Source organism: Cetorhinus maximus, chromosome 13, assembly GCF_964194155.1.
Source record: "Cetorhinus maximus chromosome 13, sCetMax3.hap1.1, whole genome shotgun sequence".
NCBI lineage: Eukaryota > Metazoa > Chordata > Chondrichthyes > Lamniformes > Cetorhinidae > Cetorhinus > Cetorhinus maximus.
This window is the reverse complement of record NC_135891.1, coordinates 116165948-116184744: the sequence shown is the minus strand read 5'-3', so window position 1 is coordinate 116184744 and position 18797 is coordinate 116165948. Positions and strand designations below refer to the sequence as shown.

At 47.2% G+C, this 18797-nt stretch overlaps 1 protein-coding gene across 1 annotated transcript in view; it reads left to right on the top strand.

The window, feature by feature from the left end:
- LOC144688325 (sodium/iodide cotransporter-like) overlaps nucleotides 1-17310 on the top strand; it is a gene marked incomplete at its 3' end in the record, with an annotated part of 33011 nt that extends 15701 nt beyond the window's left edge. The window contains exons 9-15 of the mRNA XM_078554755.1: nucleotides 106-218; nucleotides 5775-5845; nucleotides 9118-9204; nucleotides 15651-15856; nucleotides 15980-16074; nucleotides 16160-16243; nucleotides 17252-17310. Coding sequence (XP_078410881.1) covers nucleotides 106-218; nucleotides 5775-5845; nucleotides 9118-9204; nucleotides 15651-15856; nucleotides 15980-16074; nucleotides 16160-16243; nucleotides 17252-17310 — 715 coding nt within the window. The remainder of the gene's footprint in view (nucleotides 1-105; nucleotides 219-5774; nucleotides 5846-9117; nucleotides 9205-15650; nucleotides 15857-15979; nucleotides 16075-16159; nucleotides 16244-17251) is intronic.
- Nucleotides 17311-18797: the final 1487 nt, after the last annotated feature.

Here is an 18797-nt window from a genome sequence, read left to right as displayed (position 1 = left end):
TTACTTTCAAAGCCAAAAGCTTTTGACCCAAAGGCGAGAGTGCTATTAGTCAGTTCAGGCCAATGCTACATAAGGACCAGAGTTAAAATGCTGTTCATTTTCCAGCACAGTTTCCACCAGTATCAATGCTATGGCTGCAGTCACTGTGGAGGACATCATCAAACCCAGGATGAAAATACTGTCTGAAAAGAAGCTGATCCTAATATCAAAAGGATTGTGTAAGTATCATTCCGGACATTTCCGTGTGTCCAAGCTGCAGGATCTTGGATAACACCAATAGTGATCAATCATTATTAGGAGTGTCAGATCTACATTCCATCACCCTGTATTACAGACTGCTGTGTAAGGAAAAAGAGCAGGAACAGGCCAGGTGGACCATCGAGCCTGCTCTGCCATTTAATATGATCATAGCTGACCTTCTACCACAACTCCACTGACCAGCGCTATCCCTATAACCCTCGATTCCTTTAACACCCAAAAATCAATTGATCTCAGTCTTGAACAAACTCCATGACTGAGCATCCAAAGACCTCTGGAATAAAGAATTCCAAAGATTCACAACTCTCTAGATAAAGAAATTTCTCCTCATCTCAGTCCTAAATTTATTAATCCTAAATCACATTTTTTTCTGACTGTGATCCTTATGTTCTAGGCTGTTCACCCAAGGCAATTACAAATGAACAGTGAATGCTGATCTTGCCAGTGATGTTCACATTATTAGGAAATATAAATAAAAGCATAACTGTCAAACTCTCTAAGAATTTTATTCTTTTTAGTGAGACCATCTCTCATTCTGCTAAACTCCATTTGGGCCAAATCTACTGAATGTCCCCTCATAGGATAACCCACTCATCCCAGGGATCAATTTAGTGACCCATTGTTGCCCTTTAAGGCAAGTTTATCCTTCCTTAGGCAAGGAGCCAATAATAATACACTGTTTGTCAGAATTCCTCAGCATTATCCTCAGTCGGAACACTGGTTGAGAGCATTAACAGTTTTGAGAAAATCTCCAGCATCTCCAGCCTTATATTATGCTAAGCTTGGCATCATCTAATCACAGTGACTTCATCTACTCATCTACCTTCTTGCTTGTGTCTGTCTTGATGCTGTTACATGTGATGACCCATGACCCTTCGCCTGAGCTCTTCAACCGTAAAACAAATTACAAATCCTTCTTTCCAATTTTGTCCCCCATTCATTTCATGATGGTGGTGATCACACAGCAATCCTGAAGCTGACTCAGGAATGTTTGTTAGAACAGTGCTGAGGGATTTTTACTCTGTATCTAACCCTGTGCTGTACCTGTCCTGGGAGTGTTTGATGGGGACAGTGTAGAGGGAGCTTTACTATGTATCTAACCCTGTGCTGTACCTGTCCTGGGAGTGTTTGATGGGGACAGTGTAGAGGGAGCTTTACTCTGTATCTAACCCTGTGCTGTACTTGCCCTGGGAGTGTTTGATGTGGACAGTGTAGAGGGAGCTTTATTCTGTATCTAACCCTGTGCTGTACCTGTCCTGGGAGTGTTTGATGGGGACAGTGTAGAGGGAGCTTTACTATGTATCTAACCCTGTGCTGTACCTGTCCTGGGAGTGTTTGATGGGGGCAGTGTAGAGGGAGCTTTACTCGTATCTAACCCTGTGCTGTACCTGTCCTGGGAGTGTTTGATGGGGACAGTGTAGAGGGAGCTTTACTCTGTATCTAACCCTGTGCTGTACCTGTCCTGGGAGTGTTTGATGGGGACAGTGTAGAGGGAGCTTTACTCTGTATCTAACCCCGTGCTGTACCTGTCCTGGGAGTGTTTGATGTGGACAGTGTAGAGGAAGCTTTACTCTGTATCTAACCCCAAGCTGTACCTGTCCTGGGAGTGTTTGATGGGGACAGTGTAGAGGGAGCTTTACTCTGTATCTAACCCTGTGCTGTACCTGCCCTGGGAATGTTTGATGGGGACAGTGCAGAGGGAGCTTTACTCTGTATCTAACCCTGTGCTGTACATCTGCTGCATATATTTGGCTCTGAAAACAGCTGACTGAAATATAAATGTCCCTCAGTTCCTGGCACAAACACCTCTCACCTGGAATGGCTTTCATGAAAAATTTTCTTAACGTTCTCATCAATATTCAAAGGACCCATTTCCCTTACACATGTGATCCCAGGTGTCAGGATTTGCCTGGTCCACACGCAGAAAGATAGTAACTTTAGAAGGTCAACAAAGAAATATCCCCAATCATCGGACTCAAACCTGTAATAAAACCAGAAAATGCTGGAAAAACTCAGCCGGTCTAACAGCATCTGTGGAGAGAGAAACAGAGTTAACGTTTTGAGTCTGTATGCCCCTTCTTCACAGCTAAACAGAAGTAGAAATGTAATGAAATTTGTACTGTTTAAGGGGGTGGAGCAGGTGAACTGGAAAGAAGGCCAGCGATAGGTGGGGCTAAGGAGAGATTGACAAAGATGTTGTGGACGAAAAGAAAAAGGGAGTGTTAATGGTAGTGGTAAGGGCTAACTTGACTACAGCTCCTCACACCCCGCTTCCTGTAAGGATTCCAACCCATTCTCTCAGTTCCTTCGCCTCCGTCACATCTTTTCCGATGATGCCACTTTCTAAAATAGCGCTTCTGACATGTCTTCCTTCTTCCTTAACCAAGGTTTCTCACCCACCGTGATTGACCGGGGCTCAACTGTGTCTGACCCATCTCCCGCGCCTCTGCCCTCACACCTTCTCCTCCTTCCCAGAACCATGATAGGGTCCCCCTTGTCCTCACTTTTCATCCCACCAGCCTCCGCATTCAAAGGATCATCCTCCACCATTTCCACTAACTCCAGCATGATGCCACCACCAAACACATCTTCCCATCACCCCCCTCCCCGTCAGCATTCCATAGGAACCGTTCCTTCTGGGACACCCTGGTCCACTCCTCCATCACTCTGAACACGCCATTCCCTTCCCACGGCACCTTCCCATGCTTTCGCAGAAGGTGCAACACCTGCCCCTTTACCTCCTCCCCCCTCACCGTCCAAGGGCCCAAACACTCCTTTCAAGTGAAGCAGCACTTCACTTGCACTTCCCTCAATTTACTTTATGCAGACTGGGTGACCGCTTTGCAGAATTCCTCCGGTCTGTCCTCATGCATGACCCAGACCTTCCTGTCACTTGCCACTTCAACACCCTATCCTGCTGTCATGCCCACATGTCCGTCCTTGGCCTGCTGCAATGTTTCAGTGAAGCTCAACGCAAACTGAAGGAACAGCACCTCATCTTCCGAATAGGCACTTTACAGCCTTCTGGACTTAACATTGAGCTCAACAACTTCAAACCATGAACTCTCTCCTTCATCTTCACCCCTTTTTTAATCCCCTTTTCTTTTTTAAAATTTATTTTTATTTTTTATCCACTTATTGGCATTTTTATTCATTTATTCATTGTTTTTATCCCCTCTTTTATTCCCTTTTTATCCCTTTTATGCAAACCACTGCCCCCTTCCCCATCCCACCCCCAAAAGGGCCCTGTGTTACTTGTTCCATGTTGTTCTTTCACAGAGTGCTTACCCTTGTTCTGCTATTATCACATTCTGCTTTCTTACCTTTATACCGCTATCAGCACCTCCTTTAGCCCTTACCACTACCAGTAACACTCCCTTTGTCCTGTGTCCATGACATATTTGTCAATCTCTCCTTAGCCCCCATCTATTGCTGACCTTCCATCCAGCTTCACCTGCCCCACCCCCCCTTAAACAGTCTAAATTTCATCACATATCTACTTCTCTTCAGCTCTGAAGAAGGGTCATACAGACTCAAAACGTTAACCCTGCTTCTCTCTCCACAGATGCTGTCAGACCTGATGAGTTTTTATAGTATTTTCTGGCTTTATTTCAGATTTCCATCATCCACAGTTTTTTTGCTTTTATATTATTTGACTCAAAGCTGTGTTATTTTTGCAAAGTGGTGAAAATGTTAGCTAGATTATGACAGAAAAACACCCAATATTACTTTAACATATAAAAGAGAAATAGAGATCTTCATAAAGATTATACCAGAAATGGAAGGTTGTAACTGTCGGGAAGGGGTGACCAGCTCTGGCCACTTTTCTCTCAAAAACTGAAGGTTAATGCATGACCAAATAAAGATCTTTAAAATTATGAAATGTTTAATAGAGTAGACTTATAGAAAAGATGTTTCCATTTTGGGAGACCAGAACCAGGGGCCATAAACATAAAATAGTCTCTAATAAATCCAATAAGGAATTCAAGAGAAACATCTTTACCAAGAGAGAGAGGCGGGAATACAGAACTTGCTACCACAAGGAGCAAATTAGGTCAATGATATAGGTGTACTTATGGGGAATCCAAATAAGGAAATGAGAGGGAAAGGAACATGGGAACGTTTGACTTAGGAGCAGGAATAGGCCATTCAGCCTTTCAAGCCTGCTCCGCCATTCAATAAGATCGTAGCTAATCTGGTTGTGTCCCCACTCCACTTTGCTGTCTGCCCCTCCATAAACCTTGACTCCCTTGTCGATCAAAAATCTATCTAGCTTATCCTTGAATAAATTCAATGACCCAACCTCCACTGGGGCAGAGAATTCCACACACTGATGGCCCTTTGGGAGAAAACATTTCTCCCCATCGCCGTTTTAAACGGTAGACCTCTAATTATTAAACTGTGACCCCTGGTTCTAGTCTCTCCCACAAGTGAAGACATCCTCCTCGTATCTACCCTATCAAATCCCGTCAGGAACAGAAGTAATAGGAGATGGCTGATGTGGAGCATAAACACTTACTTAGACCAATTGTGCTACAAACTCCTTGTCATTCTATGTAGCTTGTCTGGTAAGAACCGGAGACATAATTGGTGAACACCAGGACTGCAGGCCATCAGCACAAGTGGAGCAGATGATCAAGTGCTCTTTTGGGGCCATATTGGAAGTGACTGGTCACGGTTGAATAATAGAATGTCATGTGTGATTGATATCCTTGAATCTTTGCAAAGTTTACCCTGAAGGTCAGATAGAGACCTTTCCTTCCCTTCTAGTGATGTCATCTGATATCCCTTAAAAGCATATTACAACATCCACCACCTACAAGGACAAGGGCCGCAGACCCATGGGGACACCACCACCTGTAAATTCCCCTTGAAGCTATACATGATCCTGAATGGAACTATATCGCCGTTCCTTCACTGTCACTGAGTCAACATCCTGCAACTCCCACCCTAACAGCACTGGGAGTGTACCTACATTGCATGGACTGCAGGGTTCAGGATTGTGGCTCAACACCACCTTCTCAAGGGCAATTATAGATGGAAAACAAATGTGATCCTTGTCAGTGACACCCAGGTCCTACGAATGAATAAGAAAAAAGCTCTCAATGTCAACTTAATAAGGTAGCAGCTTCTGTCTGGCTCAACCCCTCTCATATCTCTGTAACTTCCTCCAGCCCTAAAACCTTGCAGGATCTGTGCACTGTTCCAATTCTGGAGTCTTGAGCATCCCCAATTTTAATCACTCCACTATTGGTGGCCATGTCATCAGCTACCTCGGTCCAAAGCACTGCAATTCTCTCTTTAAGCCTTTCCACCTCTCCCTCCTCCTTTAAGGCTCCCATTAAAATCTCCCTATTTGACCAAGCTTAACGGTTCCTTTTGTAGCTCGAGGTCAAATTTTGTCTGGCAATGCTCCTCTGAAGCAACTTGGTACTTTTTAAACTACATTAAGGGTGCTATATGAATGCAAGTTGTTGTTATTGCTGTTGTAAACCCCTTCTCTGTTTTTTGTACAGCCCTGTTGTATGGTTCCGCCTGTGTTATTTTTGCTGCATTGTCTTCCCTGTTGGGAGGAGGGGTCTTGCAGGTACGTTGATATTGACGTGGGTCAGGGGTCCGCTGCCATTATTGGGGACGCGACAGCTTCAGAATTGCACTGAGGGTCAGGGTGGGGGGGTGCGTCGAGGGGGTGTCAGGTGTAGAGGACCAAATGCCTTTGTGCTCGACATAAACTCGATTGTTGCAGGCTCTCCGACTCAGAGAACTGATGAACCAAGACGCTGAAAAGTGGCAGGTTTTTAATTCATCCTGGGGGTGCAGACATCACTGGCAAGGCTGGCATTTATTGCCCAGCCCCCTAGCTTCTCCTGCCTGAGTGACCACTTAAGAGGGTAGAAAAGAGGCAACCACATTTGTTTGGGACTGGAATCATACACAGGCCCAGATGCCTAAGAAGGGCATCTTTCCTTCCCTAAAGAACAGTAATGAACTGGTTGGGTTTGTAATGTCAATCTTAGAGTTTCAAAGTCACTTTTATTGATATCAGCTTTCAAATTTGTGAATACTTTATTGAAATTCGTCTTGTTCAGCACAGGCACCTGGTTCAAAGCTTCAAACTCTCCTGGTGGGATTTGAATTCATGTTCTCTGGATTATTTGTCCAGTAACAGAAGCACTTTATTGCTGTAACTCTCTGTAACTCTAGTCAGAGGCTTGGGATAATAATCAGGAACATGGTGACAAGGCTTCACTAGTCTGGAAACACTAGAGGACCTTATTTTGTAGAATTAAAGGGAAAATTAAACTCTCTGGTGAAGGCACCCGCTGTCTTCTATCTGGAAATAACCTCACTGAAAGTAGACAAAAGCAAAACACTGCAGATGCCTGAAATCTGAAATAAAAGCAGAAAATGTTGGAAATACTCAGCAGGTCTGGCAACATCTGTGGAGAGAGAAATCGGGTTAGTGGGCAGAATCGTCCCAGATTTGCACAAAGTGCGGGAGCAGGTGGGAAAAATGGCATTTTGCCCGCCGTCCGCATTGGCGGCTCCTCACGCCGTATCATCCCAATCCCGCCGGAGTAATTATGCATTCCCAGGAAACAAGCCATTTTGGTGGCGGGCAGCTCTCATTCACCCGCCATGCCATCACCTCGCCGCTACATCATGCCTGGTGCCACATTTTCAGTGCAGCCGTGTGCTGGCCTCTCAGTGCTTCCAGCCCGTGGCTGCTACACAAAGACACAATCCCGAAAGGCAAAAAGACTGCAGCCCCCAGGTTTAATGATGCATCCCGTGAGCGACTTTTGGACGCAGCGGAGGCCCACCGTGATGCCCTGTACCCGCGCTCTGGCTGCAGGATGAAAGAGAGGGACATGTGGGTTAGTTTGGGTGTTCTAAGAACCTCTCTTGGTTAAGTCTGAAGGCCTCTTAACGCATCCCGGAGAGAACTGGCTGGCACTCGGATGGCCAGAGCTTAGTGCGCTGCATGGCTGCCCGAAACTCCATCTTCCTCTGCCCCACTCCACCTGACTGACTGGAGGCAGCTTTGCCCACTGGACTGCATGCCACACTCTCAGCTCAGGCACAGGCACTCTCCTAACCCGCATTGCAAGGCTGCACTGTTAGCTTGAACCATGCAGGAGACTGGTTCAAACCGGGATGATGACATCACAAGAGGCTGTGAGCGTCTCCACCAGTGACAGCGCCATGGCCAGCTTTAGCGAGGAGATTGTACAACGTGCCCAGTCGTCCAACTGTTCTGCAGTCCACTAAATTGCTCATTAGTTTGCAGTCTGTGCCCGGGGATGAAAAATTCAGGAGCACTTTCATGCCCCTGCGTTGCTTGAATGAGCAGATAAGCTCGAGGCCCAACCCCACACAGGTCAATGTAGCTGTGTGTGAACTGTCTCAGCTGCAGAGGGATGGTCACTTTATACAAGATTTCCCTAATGCATGGCTGCTTCCCTCCCCCGCACCCCATACGTGCTTGTGCACGACCTTCAACTGCAGGACAGTCCCTGTGCCACTCTCCCCCATCCCCCAAGTGGCCTCAGCCGCAGGGCAGCCCTTGTCCCCCAGCCCCCAAGTCGCTTCGACCTTGAAATCTAACAGGTGACCCTCATGAGTGCTGCGCAAGGTTACTGTGCACTCACCTCCGAGTTTCCCTCAAAGCACAGCCTGCCAAGTGCACGCCTTATATATGTTGTTGTGAAACACGTTGGCGTGTAATCACGCCGACACGGTGGACAATCTTGTGGGGAAGGGGATCATTCCGGCAGGCTGGGCTTATAATGATATGCAGATTATTCCAATGAGGTTCCTGACGTTGGGTAATGCAGCCCGTTCCGTTGAAAGGTCATTGACGTGAAACATTAACTCTGTTTCCCTTTCCACTGATGTGATTTGAAGTAGTTTTGGTTCCTAATGCTTCAGCGTGTATCTGCAGTGTTCAGTGTGGTAGTGAGTTGTACAGAGCTGGATGGATCCCAGGTCCAATCCATGGTTCTGTGCTGAACAAGGCTCATTTTGCTGGGGTGGTAGTGATTGAGTCCTGTGCCCTGAGTCAACATTTCCAATCCTGAGCCCTCGCCAGCTGGAGGGATGGGATCCAGTGTGGTTATGATGCCCCTCACAGTCGATATGCCTGCCCACACTCACTGCCCAGGCTCAGACATGAAAAATGGGCACTTGAGCATCTCCCTGTGCAGGTCAGTGCAATCAGGAGAGAAAGGGAGGGAATTGCGGAGTACATGTAGCATGGGGCGGGGTGAGGTGGGAGGGGAGGGGAGGTGACAGGAGGGGAGGAGTGAGGTGGAGGGGAGGATAATGGAGTTGACGAGCAGGGGAGGGGGAGGGGGAGGGGGAGGGAGCAAAAAATAATCACCTGGAGAGAGTCAATTTTAACTTAGGATGCTAGAGCTAACCAGGTGACACCTACCTGGCCAAACTTACACTTTGTCCAGTTCCTGCTTCCATGAAAATGAAAATCAAGGGGGATGTTTTGTGGGTGAGGTGAGAAAAAACTTCTTCACACAGCGAGTAGTTAAGGTTTGGAATGCACTGCCTGGAAGTGTGGTGGAGGCAGGTTCAATTGAGGCACTCAAGAGGGCATTGGATGATTATTTAAATAGAAACAATGTGCAGGGTTACAGGGAAAATACAGGAGATTGGCACTAAGTTAAAATGCTCAGAGAGCCAGTGCTGACACGATGGGCCGAATGGCCTCCTTCTACACTGTAACAATTCTGTGTTTCTGATTCTGTGGGTATCCAATCCAAACTTTATACCAGCACTAAGTTCAAAACGATCCACCTGGTCCCCGTATGAAGTTTAATGTGAAATATTTGAACTTTTCTCTAGAGCTCCTTCACAGTGATGTGCATCATCAGTAATCCTTTGTTGGGAGCGTTCATCCTTGGAATATTCCTACCTCCTGCTAACACCACGGTGAGTAGAAGCGAGGACTGTTCGACAAGGCGGCTTTTTCTGAGTGGCTCATACACCCACTAGCATCAAAGAATGATTCTTGGGTGGCTCGGAGCCTGGGAAGTTTGGTGGGAGATCTTGTGGCAAGATTACCCAGGATCCAGCCCCATTGTATTTCTATTTAAAGACACACTCTGATCCAAAGCTCCTTCAGCTAGGCTGCCAAATAATAACTACCACATCATGCCAGGGCTGCTGCCCCCATCCTGGATCTCAGAAACGACCCTTTCTTTGACCCCCTGCACTCAGTGCCTGTGCAGTAAAGTTTCAAGCCACCTACATCCAGCATTACATACCGGCCTACCCTGCACGTACAAAACAAATGAAGCATACTCAGGTGGTGTTGGTGGTCACACCATTAAAAAATGAAAAGCAAAATGGGGGAACAAAAGATCACCCCATGACTAGTCCCTCTTGTGCTTAAGGTGCTTTAAACTTACATTTACGGGTGCTACGTCTGGGTGCTCCCCCCTTGCTGGCACCGGTATTGGATCAGCCTGCTGACTCTGCTGTCTTGTTGGCCTTGATGACCTTGCTGGTTGTCCTCTGTCCAGTGGAGCCTGTGCTGGCCCCGCCTGGGAGAGAGCGGCCAGTGCCATGGCTGGCATCTCCCCAATCATCGCAGTCTCATCAGACACTAGCAGCGGGGCAGAGGAGCTGTTGCCATCATCCAGAGCGCCCTGGGAGGAGCCCACAGAGATGACAGGCAACTCGTGCACCAACATGAGGTCGCTGTGGACTTCCCTGCTCACCATTGATGGACGGGCACCCAGCTGGGATACTGGGTGCCTCATCCATTTCACACACGGACACTGACCAGCTGCAATGCCAGGAGCCCCTGATTCTGTTCCTGCAGCAGCCTCTCCATGAGAGTCACCACTCTTTCTATGGAGGAGGCATTGCGCTCGGTGATGAAGGTCAATGCTCCGCAGGGACTCCTCCACAACGGAGACCATGGCACGCAGACCCTCTTGGATCTCCGCCAGATCCTCCTGCACACCCAGTTGGACATATAGCACCTGCCACCTAATGGATGACTCCAGAGGCTCTTCATCAACCCTTGACTGAGCATCGTTCTGGTCTCCAGCAGCCCTCCGACTGCCGGCGCCCTGGGCAATCTCTGCCTCCTCCAGCACCTCAAGTGAATGTGAAGTGCCCTCACCAATGTGCACTGGAATACTAGCCACTAAACGAATGCCCACTGAGGTGCTGGTATCTGCGCTGGTGCCTGGTTCAGAGAGTTGGTGTAACGCAGGTGCTTGGGGAGCATGATGGTCCTCCGGTGTCAGGGGTAGCTCCTGGAGGTCATGTGCTTCACTGCTTGGTGGCAGATCTAAGGGAGAATGAGGACATGTCATTAGTTTAAGTCATCACACTGTCACTGTGCATGCCAGGCACCCTGGTGAGACAATGGAGATCTGCATCATGGTGCCATCGTCTTTCAATGATCAGTGAGGAATCCAGTCTGGATGCTCCCATCAATGATGAGACTGCACAAGAATGTTTGTACCATCCAAAACTCCCAACTCTGTGCACTGCACTCTTACCTTTGTCTGAAACCCCAGCCTCCCCGTGGCCGGTTGACCGAGGTGCATGGCGCCTCTCGAGCGCCAAGAGCTCCTGTTGTACCGGGAGCGGATGAGTTGGTGTGGGGGCTTTCGCCAATCTGTGGCCTCTCAATATTGTTATGGGATGTTTTCTCTTCAAAGGACAGAGGAGCTTTGATTAGTCCACTCTCTACCTGCAGCACCATTGCAGCCTGGCCAACCCCAGCTGAGGAGTGCCTGACAGGGCACATCGAGTTGTGGCCCCTGAGCTGCAAGGCACTCAGTCCAAGCAGCCAGGGATCACCCCCTTGGTCAGCTCCGGCGTCATTGACAGTAGGCAACTCAGACTCTAACACCCCGGAGCTCCACGGGGAGATGGTCAGCCCAAAACAATTCAGCACACTGACCCATGCCAACACGGTACTCACCCTTCCTGAGTGCAGCAGGTCATTGAAGCGCTTCCGGCACTGCACCTAGATGTACCGCACCGCGTCATGGCTGCTCACCCAGGCTGCCACCTCCTCCCACGCCCTCTTTGTGAGGTGTGGCGGTCTCCTCCTCCCATCTCTGGGGGCAAGGGTGGCCCTGCTGGCAGCCACCTCCTCCAGGAGGGCGGCGAGGCTCTCGTCGGGAAAACGGAGGGGGGCGAGTGACCAGCCGACCTCACCTCCCACCTGGTGTCTGCATCCTCCTCTGCAGCCATGTCGCTGCAGCAACTCTGCACGGGCAGCCTCCCTGGGGCTGCCTGCTCCATTTTTGAACCGGCCGCTGGGCCACCACTGGACCCGGCGGACAACAGGCCCCTGCCCCCACTCGCCCCTTCTCGGACATTCTCCAGCCAGCATTCATGCTGGGATAGCCACTGATAATGGAGGTAGATACGGGAGGCTCAACCGCAGTGGTGGGAGAGCACACATTTAGATACCTAAATGAAAATACCCAGCCACTGAATCTGGAGTGAACCACGGCTCAATTGAAGCTATACTGGAGAATCCATACAGGTAAAGGGCATCGCCAATGTACCTGTGCCCTGTAGGCAACAGACAGCCCAGCTTCCAGTGATCATAGTGACAGGTGAAAGACTAAGTCCTTTGGGCTGAGACTGGTTACAAAAGATTAAGCACAACTGGTCTGAACTATTTCACTTGAGGACAGGAGGAATTCCTGAACTGCTAAGGAAATATGACAGTGCATTTCGTGATTAATTAAGAAAGTTAAAAGGCTTGCAAGCCAAAATATATATGGATTCTCAAGCGACACCCCGTTTCTTTAAGGCCAGGCCTGTGCCTTACGCCTTAAGGGAGAAAGTGGATGCAGAACTGTGCCAGTTAAAAAAGCTGGGCATCATTTTCAGAATGGGCAGCACCCATAGTCCCAGTGGTGAAGCCTGACCAAACTATACACATTTGTGGGGATTATAAATTGACCATGAACAAGGCAGCTAAACTAGATAATTATCCTATCCTGGGGATAGACTACTTGTACGTAAAGTTAGCTGGAGGCAATTCCTATAGCAAACTGGACATGAGCCATGCAAGCCAACAGCTAGAGCTGGATAGCACGTCTAGGGGATATGTAACCATTAACACACACAAGGGCCTGTATCAATATACTCGCCTACCCTTTGGAGTATCGTATGCGTGTGTAATCTTCCAAAGGACAATGGAGAGCCTTTGGCAAGGACTTCCCCATGTAGTAGTATACCTAGATGATGTTCTGATCACAGGGTCAACTGAAACCAAACACTTGGCCAACCTGGAAGAGGTGTTAAGAAAATTCATGGAAGCCGGTGTATGATTAGAGAAAGAAAAATGTACATTCCAAGCACCAGAAGTTACTTACCTGGGTCACAGGATGGATGCTGTGGGTTTGCATCCTGTAGAAGAGAAAGTTCGGGCATTCAAAGAGGCGCCCTCTCCGTCCAGTGTGACTGGACTCAAGTCTTTTCTGGGCATGATCAATTATTATAGCCGCTTCTTGCCAAACTTGTTGGCAGTATTAGCACCAATACACTTGTTGTTGAAAAAGAATCATCATTGACAATGGAATTTGTAACAAGAAGGAGCCTTTGTGAAAGTTAAGAAGCTATTATATTCATCATGTTTACTGGTACATTATGAACCATCAAAAGAATTGGTATTAACATGTGATGTGTCTCCTTATGGTGTGGGAGCTGTGTTATCACATAGAATGGAAAATGGATCAGAAAGACCAATTGTCTTTATCTCCAGGGCCCTCTCCGCAGCTGAGAAGGGCTATTCCCAACTAGAAAAGGAAGGTTTATCACTGATTTTTGGAGTGAAGAAATTTCACCAGTACCTGCATGGACGATATTTCACCATAGTGTCGGACCATAAACCATTAATGGGTTTATTCAGTGAGGATAAAGCCATTTTGCCAATAGCAGTAGGAAGAATTCAACGTTGGGCGTTGATACTATTTGCGTACATGTAAACCTTTATGCTTGCATATTGCAAATGCATACATGCCCAGTCGTCTCCCATCACCAGATAGCATTGTACACGCTCTAGTGCCACAGAAGTTGTGCTTGTACTGAATTTCTTGGATTCTTTGCCTGTGTGTATGAAGCAAATTAGGAATTGGATGAGCAGAGATCCAATTTTGTCGAAAATCTGAGTATTTGTATTGCAGGGTGGTTGAATTCACCAGTGTCTGAAGAGATGAGACATTCAATGCCTGAAAAACAGAGTTAAGTTGTCAAGATGGAATCTTATTGTGGGTATCGAGAGTTGTCCCTTCGGAGGGAGGAGAACCATTTCTTCACAGTGCACATCCAGGTGAAAGATGAAAATGCTCGCTCGGAGTTATGTCTGGTGGCCAGGCATTGACAGTGACATTGAAAGCATGGTCAAGCGCTGTCTCCATTGTCAGCAACAACAGAAGTTGCCTGTTTCAGCTCCACTACATCCGTAGGAGTCGCCTGGTTGACCCTGGGTTAGACGATGTGTTGATTATGTAGGACCATTCTTAGGTACCATGTTTTTATTGATCATAGATATGCATTCTAAGTGGATGGATGTGTATGAAGTCAGATCACCGACATCGAGCGCAACTATTGAAAAGTTGCGTCAATGTTTTAGTAAACACAGCCTACCGGAAGGCATCGTTTCGGATAAGGGCATAGTCTTTACCAGTACAGAGTTTCAGAGATTCATGAATTTAAATGGAACCAGACATATTAAAACAGCCCCATATCATCCCTCATCAACTGGTTTAGTTGAAAGAGTTGTGCAAACTTTCAAATCTGGAATGTAGAGGTTATCCGAAGGTACTCTAGAAACTCAACTTTCCTGTTTTCTTCTCAATTATTGCACGACGCCTCATTCAACTAGGTGTTCAAAGTCATCTGAATTATTGATGAAACGCTGCCTATGTACAAGGTTAAGTCTGGTGTTTCCAAGCTTAGAGGGGAAGGTAGAGAAGAATCAAAGTAACAAAAATTGAGACACTATATTCACAGCAAAGCTCAAAGATTCACTGCAGGAGATACAGTTTTCATGTGGAATTTTGAAAGTGGACCTTGTTGGGTTCCTGGTACAATTGTCTCAGAAACTGGTCCCTTGTCCTTCCAGGTGGAAGTGGAAGACTGAATTATTCAAAAACATGTGGATCATCTTGGGAATAGAGACATTCCAACAACCAGCTATTCTGCCTGTGAATAACATTGAACTATTAATCCCTGAGGTGACAGATCAACCTAGAATAGACACACCCGATGTCTCTGTAGAGTTGCCAAACCCTGAAACGCCACTTTCTAATGCTGTACCTGATCATGCAGTCCCTGATCATGTCGATCCACTGGAAGAGCCTCAAGTAGTAGAGCTAAGCTGCTCTAGCTGAATAAGGAAACCACCTCAGGGACTTCATCTTTAATCACTTGACTTGTATATATGTGTATGTTGTGGGACATTCAAATGTTCTCTGTAAATAGGAAGTGCAAGAAAGCTAAATGGGGAGGAAGTGTAGTGATTGAAGGTACAGCCTTTCCTACTGCCCCTCAGGAGTCATGTGATTATCCTAAATGCAGGTAAGCCAGAGGGTGTGGTTTTCTAGTTGAGGACCTGGTTCAAGCATGCAGCTTTTGAAAAGCTGTCTGTAATAAAGTTACCTGTTTACAAGTAGAAACCCGTCCGGTACGTCAAGTCCTTATACTGCCTAAACCCTAATTTCCACAATTCCCTCCCTGTGTCTCCATTCCGCTCTTTCCTCCCTTAAGACACTCCTTAAAATGCACCCCTTTGACCAAGCTTTATCAGTTTATCAGCTTGGTATTAAATGTTGTTCAATAATGCTCCAGCAAAGCGCATTGGGATGTGTTATTGGGCCAGAGGAAACAGCCTCTCTCTATTTTCCCTAATAAATCCTTTAATCATCTTAAACACCTCAATTAAATCACCCGTAACACTGAATTTACACAATTCATCTGAAAGAAGGCAGTAGTCCAGGGAATCCTGCCTTCTAGGATTGATAATGCAGAGTTTTAAACTGGGCTGAAATCCTGTCAACTTAAGGCAAGAGCAACTTCCGCGTGTGTTTTACTCGAATTTAAGACAAACAAAATTTACCATATGACGCATTAAGGGGAAACTAACTAAACACATGATAGAAAAAGAAATCGAAGGATATGCTGATAGGGGGAGGTGAAGGAGGATGGGAGGGGCTAGTTGGGTAGAATGGCCTGTTTCTGTAAATTCAATGTGTTGTGTTCCTTCAAACTAACCTGCCAATCCCTTGGTTCCCCCACATACATCATTGATCTCCTATAGTTTAATTTGTTCTCTTATTACTCAGGGGTTCATTTGGATTAATGACTCCCGATCTGTGTCATCTCTTTTCTAGGGCGTATTTTCAGGTTTAGCAGCTGGATTTGCAGTTACTCTCTGGGTGTCCATTGGAGGAATTCTGTACCCACCCACCCCTGAGATAATGGGGGCCCTGCCATTCAACACAGACAACTGTCACCTTTCATACATTTCCAACGCTACAGTCAATGGCAGTGTTTGGCTTGCTGAGACGAGAACACAGGCTTCTGGGTCAAAGAAGAGGTGAGAATGAACTCTGCTCCATCACAAAGCTTAATACACTCTCTATAATGGTAGCATCGCCACATGGCTCAAGTCAGGTGCTGCCATCTTTGTGTTTTACTTTCCTTCCTTGCTCTCTCCCAGAGCAAATCCTGAATTGGAATTGTTCTCATTCAAGATCCAGAATTGGATGAAATGGCTGCAAAAACATACAACAGAATCTGGGCTCAGGTGCACTGGTGGAGGCTACATCGTTCCTTCAAGTTATTGACATTCTGACAGTTCTGTTGTCATTTTCTATGTAGGGCCAGCATTACTGATGAGTCTACGCCTTATCTTACCTCTACTATGGAATCCTCGGAACATTAACAACAGTGATTGTTGGAATTGGAGTCAGTTATTTAACAGGTATCTGGTGTGCGGGAATGGTCATAAAGCAGTTGTGTTATTTTACCAAACCAAGGGCAGCATATTATGGGGAGGTTGGGGGAGGGTGGGGTGGGGGGTGGGGGATGGATGGACAGCTCAACCTCACCATAAGCAAAGTTGTCATGGAGCTGACCAGCTCCACGCCAGCCCACCCCGCAGCCATAACACGCTGAGGGTGGACTACATTGCCTGCCAGTGGGTCTTCCACCCTTCACTGGGGAGGAAGTCCTGCCCTCAGGATCTGCCGGACAATCGGATTGGCCAATACCTCCAGCAGTCCCAGCAGCACCAAGAACGCACTAGTGGGCACTGGCGGGACTGCAAGCAGCCCCAAGAATAAGGCCCATAGCTCCGGAGGGGGCAGGTAAGTCCGAGGTCTTGGGCAGTTTAGGGTGGGGGCGAGGAGGTGAGGTGTTGCCTTTTATAGAGCAGGCAGGTAGGAAGAAAGGGGGGGATACTATCTTAGGGGGGACTGGCCCCTGAAGCGCAAAGGGCACCCCTCGAAGAAAGTATCCCCCTCCTCCTCCCCTTTTAAAAGTCTTTTTTAAATGGCCTGCCCACTCCTGCCCAACTGCCCATGTTAACCTCTTTATGTGTATTATCAGGGTCAATCGTCCTATCAACAGACTCAATTAACTTTACTTATTCATTTAAATATGGTGGGTGGGCTGTCGATTTCAGCACCTGCCCACCTCCCGTATTATTGGGGTGGGCTCGGAATGGGTGGGAAGGTGGTGGGGTTGGTACCCAGCCTATTTTACGTGCCCTACGCCCCCTGCCCCCACCGAAAACATGCCCAGCCAGGGCATGTAAAGCCCAGCCCAAATCTTTAGCAAGGTTGTAAACAAAATTGGAAAAAGGAAGTCTTCCATTAGGTTGTTTTGGGCGTGAGAGGGATGGGCTTTGATGGGAATAGGCTACTAGAGGAAAGGGCACTGATGGGGATGTATAGATACCAGATGGCCTTTCCTTTTCATGTATTCTTAGGGCCAGCTAAGAGAGAAGCCATTGCTGACGGTCTACTCTGGTGGGATCTTTCGAAAGAAAAGCAATTGAAAAAGAGAGAGGTAAGTTACAATATTAAAGTGACCATAACATAGGGGAGCAGACAATATTAGTCCTGTCTCTTTGACCGAGCTCTTCAACCAAGCTTTTGGTCATCTCACCAAATACCTCATTATGTGCCATATTTTGTTTTATGAAAGCATCTCGTTAAGTTTTATTATTGCTGAAATAGAAATTTTGTCAAAGCTTTTCATCTTGCACTCATCAGGACATTCGCAAGAATACCAATGTCAGGGGAAACGACAACCTTATACTGTATGAGAAGACAGTGGTGGTTGGTTGGCAAGTGGACTCTGATTGGTAGAGGTGTTGCCATGGAGGGTGCTATAGAAATATAAGTTGTGGGTGTCTCCAGCCCACCCCTGCTCATACTCAGCACATTTGGTGTTTTGGAAATTTTGCAAACATTCTGCCCACTCTGAGATACAGTCTAGTTTTGATTATAGCACTGGGATGATCCATTACCTTAAAGGAGGAGGATGGGCAGATACTCCCAGGCATCCATTTTGATCTGGTATGGACATAATATTTACATGACGGGCATAATCCAATTTGATTGATTTTAAACTGAGCACATTGTGAATGGTGTCCCACTACAAGCCTTTGTTCCACGCAGGGCTGGCCTCATTAAGATTTGCCTCATCTGTGACACCCTCCTCACCCCCTTCAACTCATATACCCCATATTCTATTCTACACAGAGTAAGTGGCAGGGGTATGGGGTGGTTGTAGGGACAGGGCTATAGAGGCGTGGGTGTAGAGGTGGGGATGTAGAAGGTGCATAGGGGGTGTAGGGGAGTGTGTGATGTTGGTGTTGGTCTGTGTAGGGGGTGTAGGGGCTTGTTGGGGGCTGTGAAGGGGCCTGTGTAGATGGGCATAGGGGGTGTGTAGGGGAGTTTTGAGGGTGTGTAGGGGATGTGTAGGGGCTGTGTAAGGGGGCTGTGTAGGGGGATGTTGCGGTGGGAAGGGTTGTCTAGGGGGTATGTAAGGGGGTGTGTGTAATGGTAGTGTTGGGGTGTGTAGGGGCTTTGTAGGGGGATGTGTAGAGGTATGTGTAAGGGTAGTGTTGGGGTGTGTGGTGGAGTGTAGGGGCTTTGTAGGGGAATGTGTAGGGGTAGTGTATGGGGTGTGGGAGTGTTTAGGGGGATGTTTGGGGTGTTTTGGGGTTGTCTGGGGGTGTGTGTAGGGGGCTGTGCAGGGGAATGTGTAGAGGAGGCAGTGTTGGGGTGTGTCAGGGGTGTAAGGAGGGTGTGAGACAAGAGAGAAAAACTTAAATTTCTATAACACCTTTGATGACCGCCAGACATCCCAAAGTGCTTTGAGGCAATGAAGAATTTACAGAGTGTAGTCACTGTTGTAATTTAGGAAATGCAGCAGCTAATTTGTGCACAGCAAGCTCCCACAAATAGCAATTTGATAACGACCAGATTATGTATTTATTGTGACGTTGATTGAGGGATAAATATTGG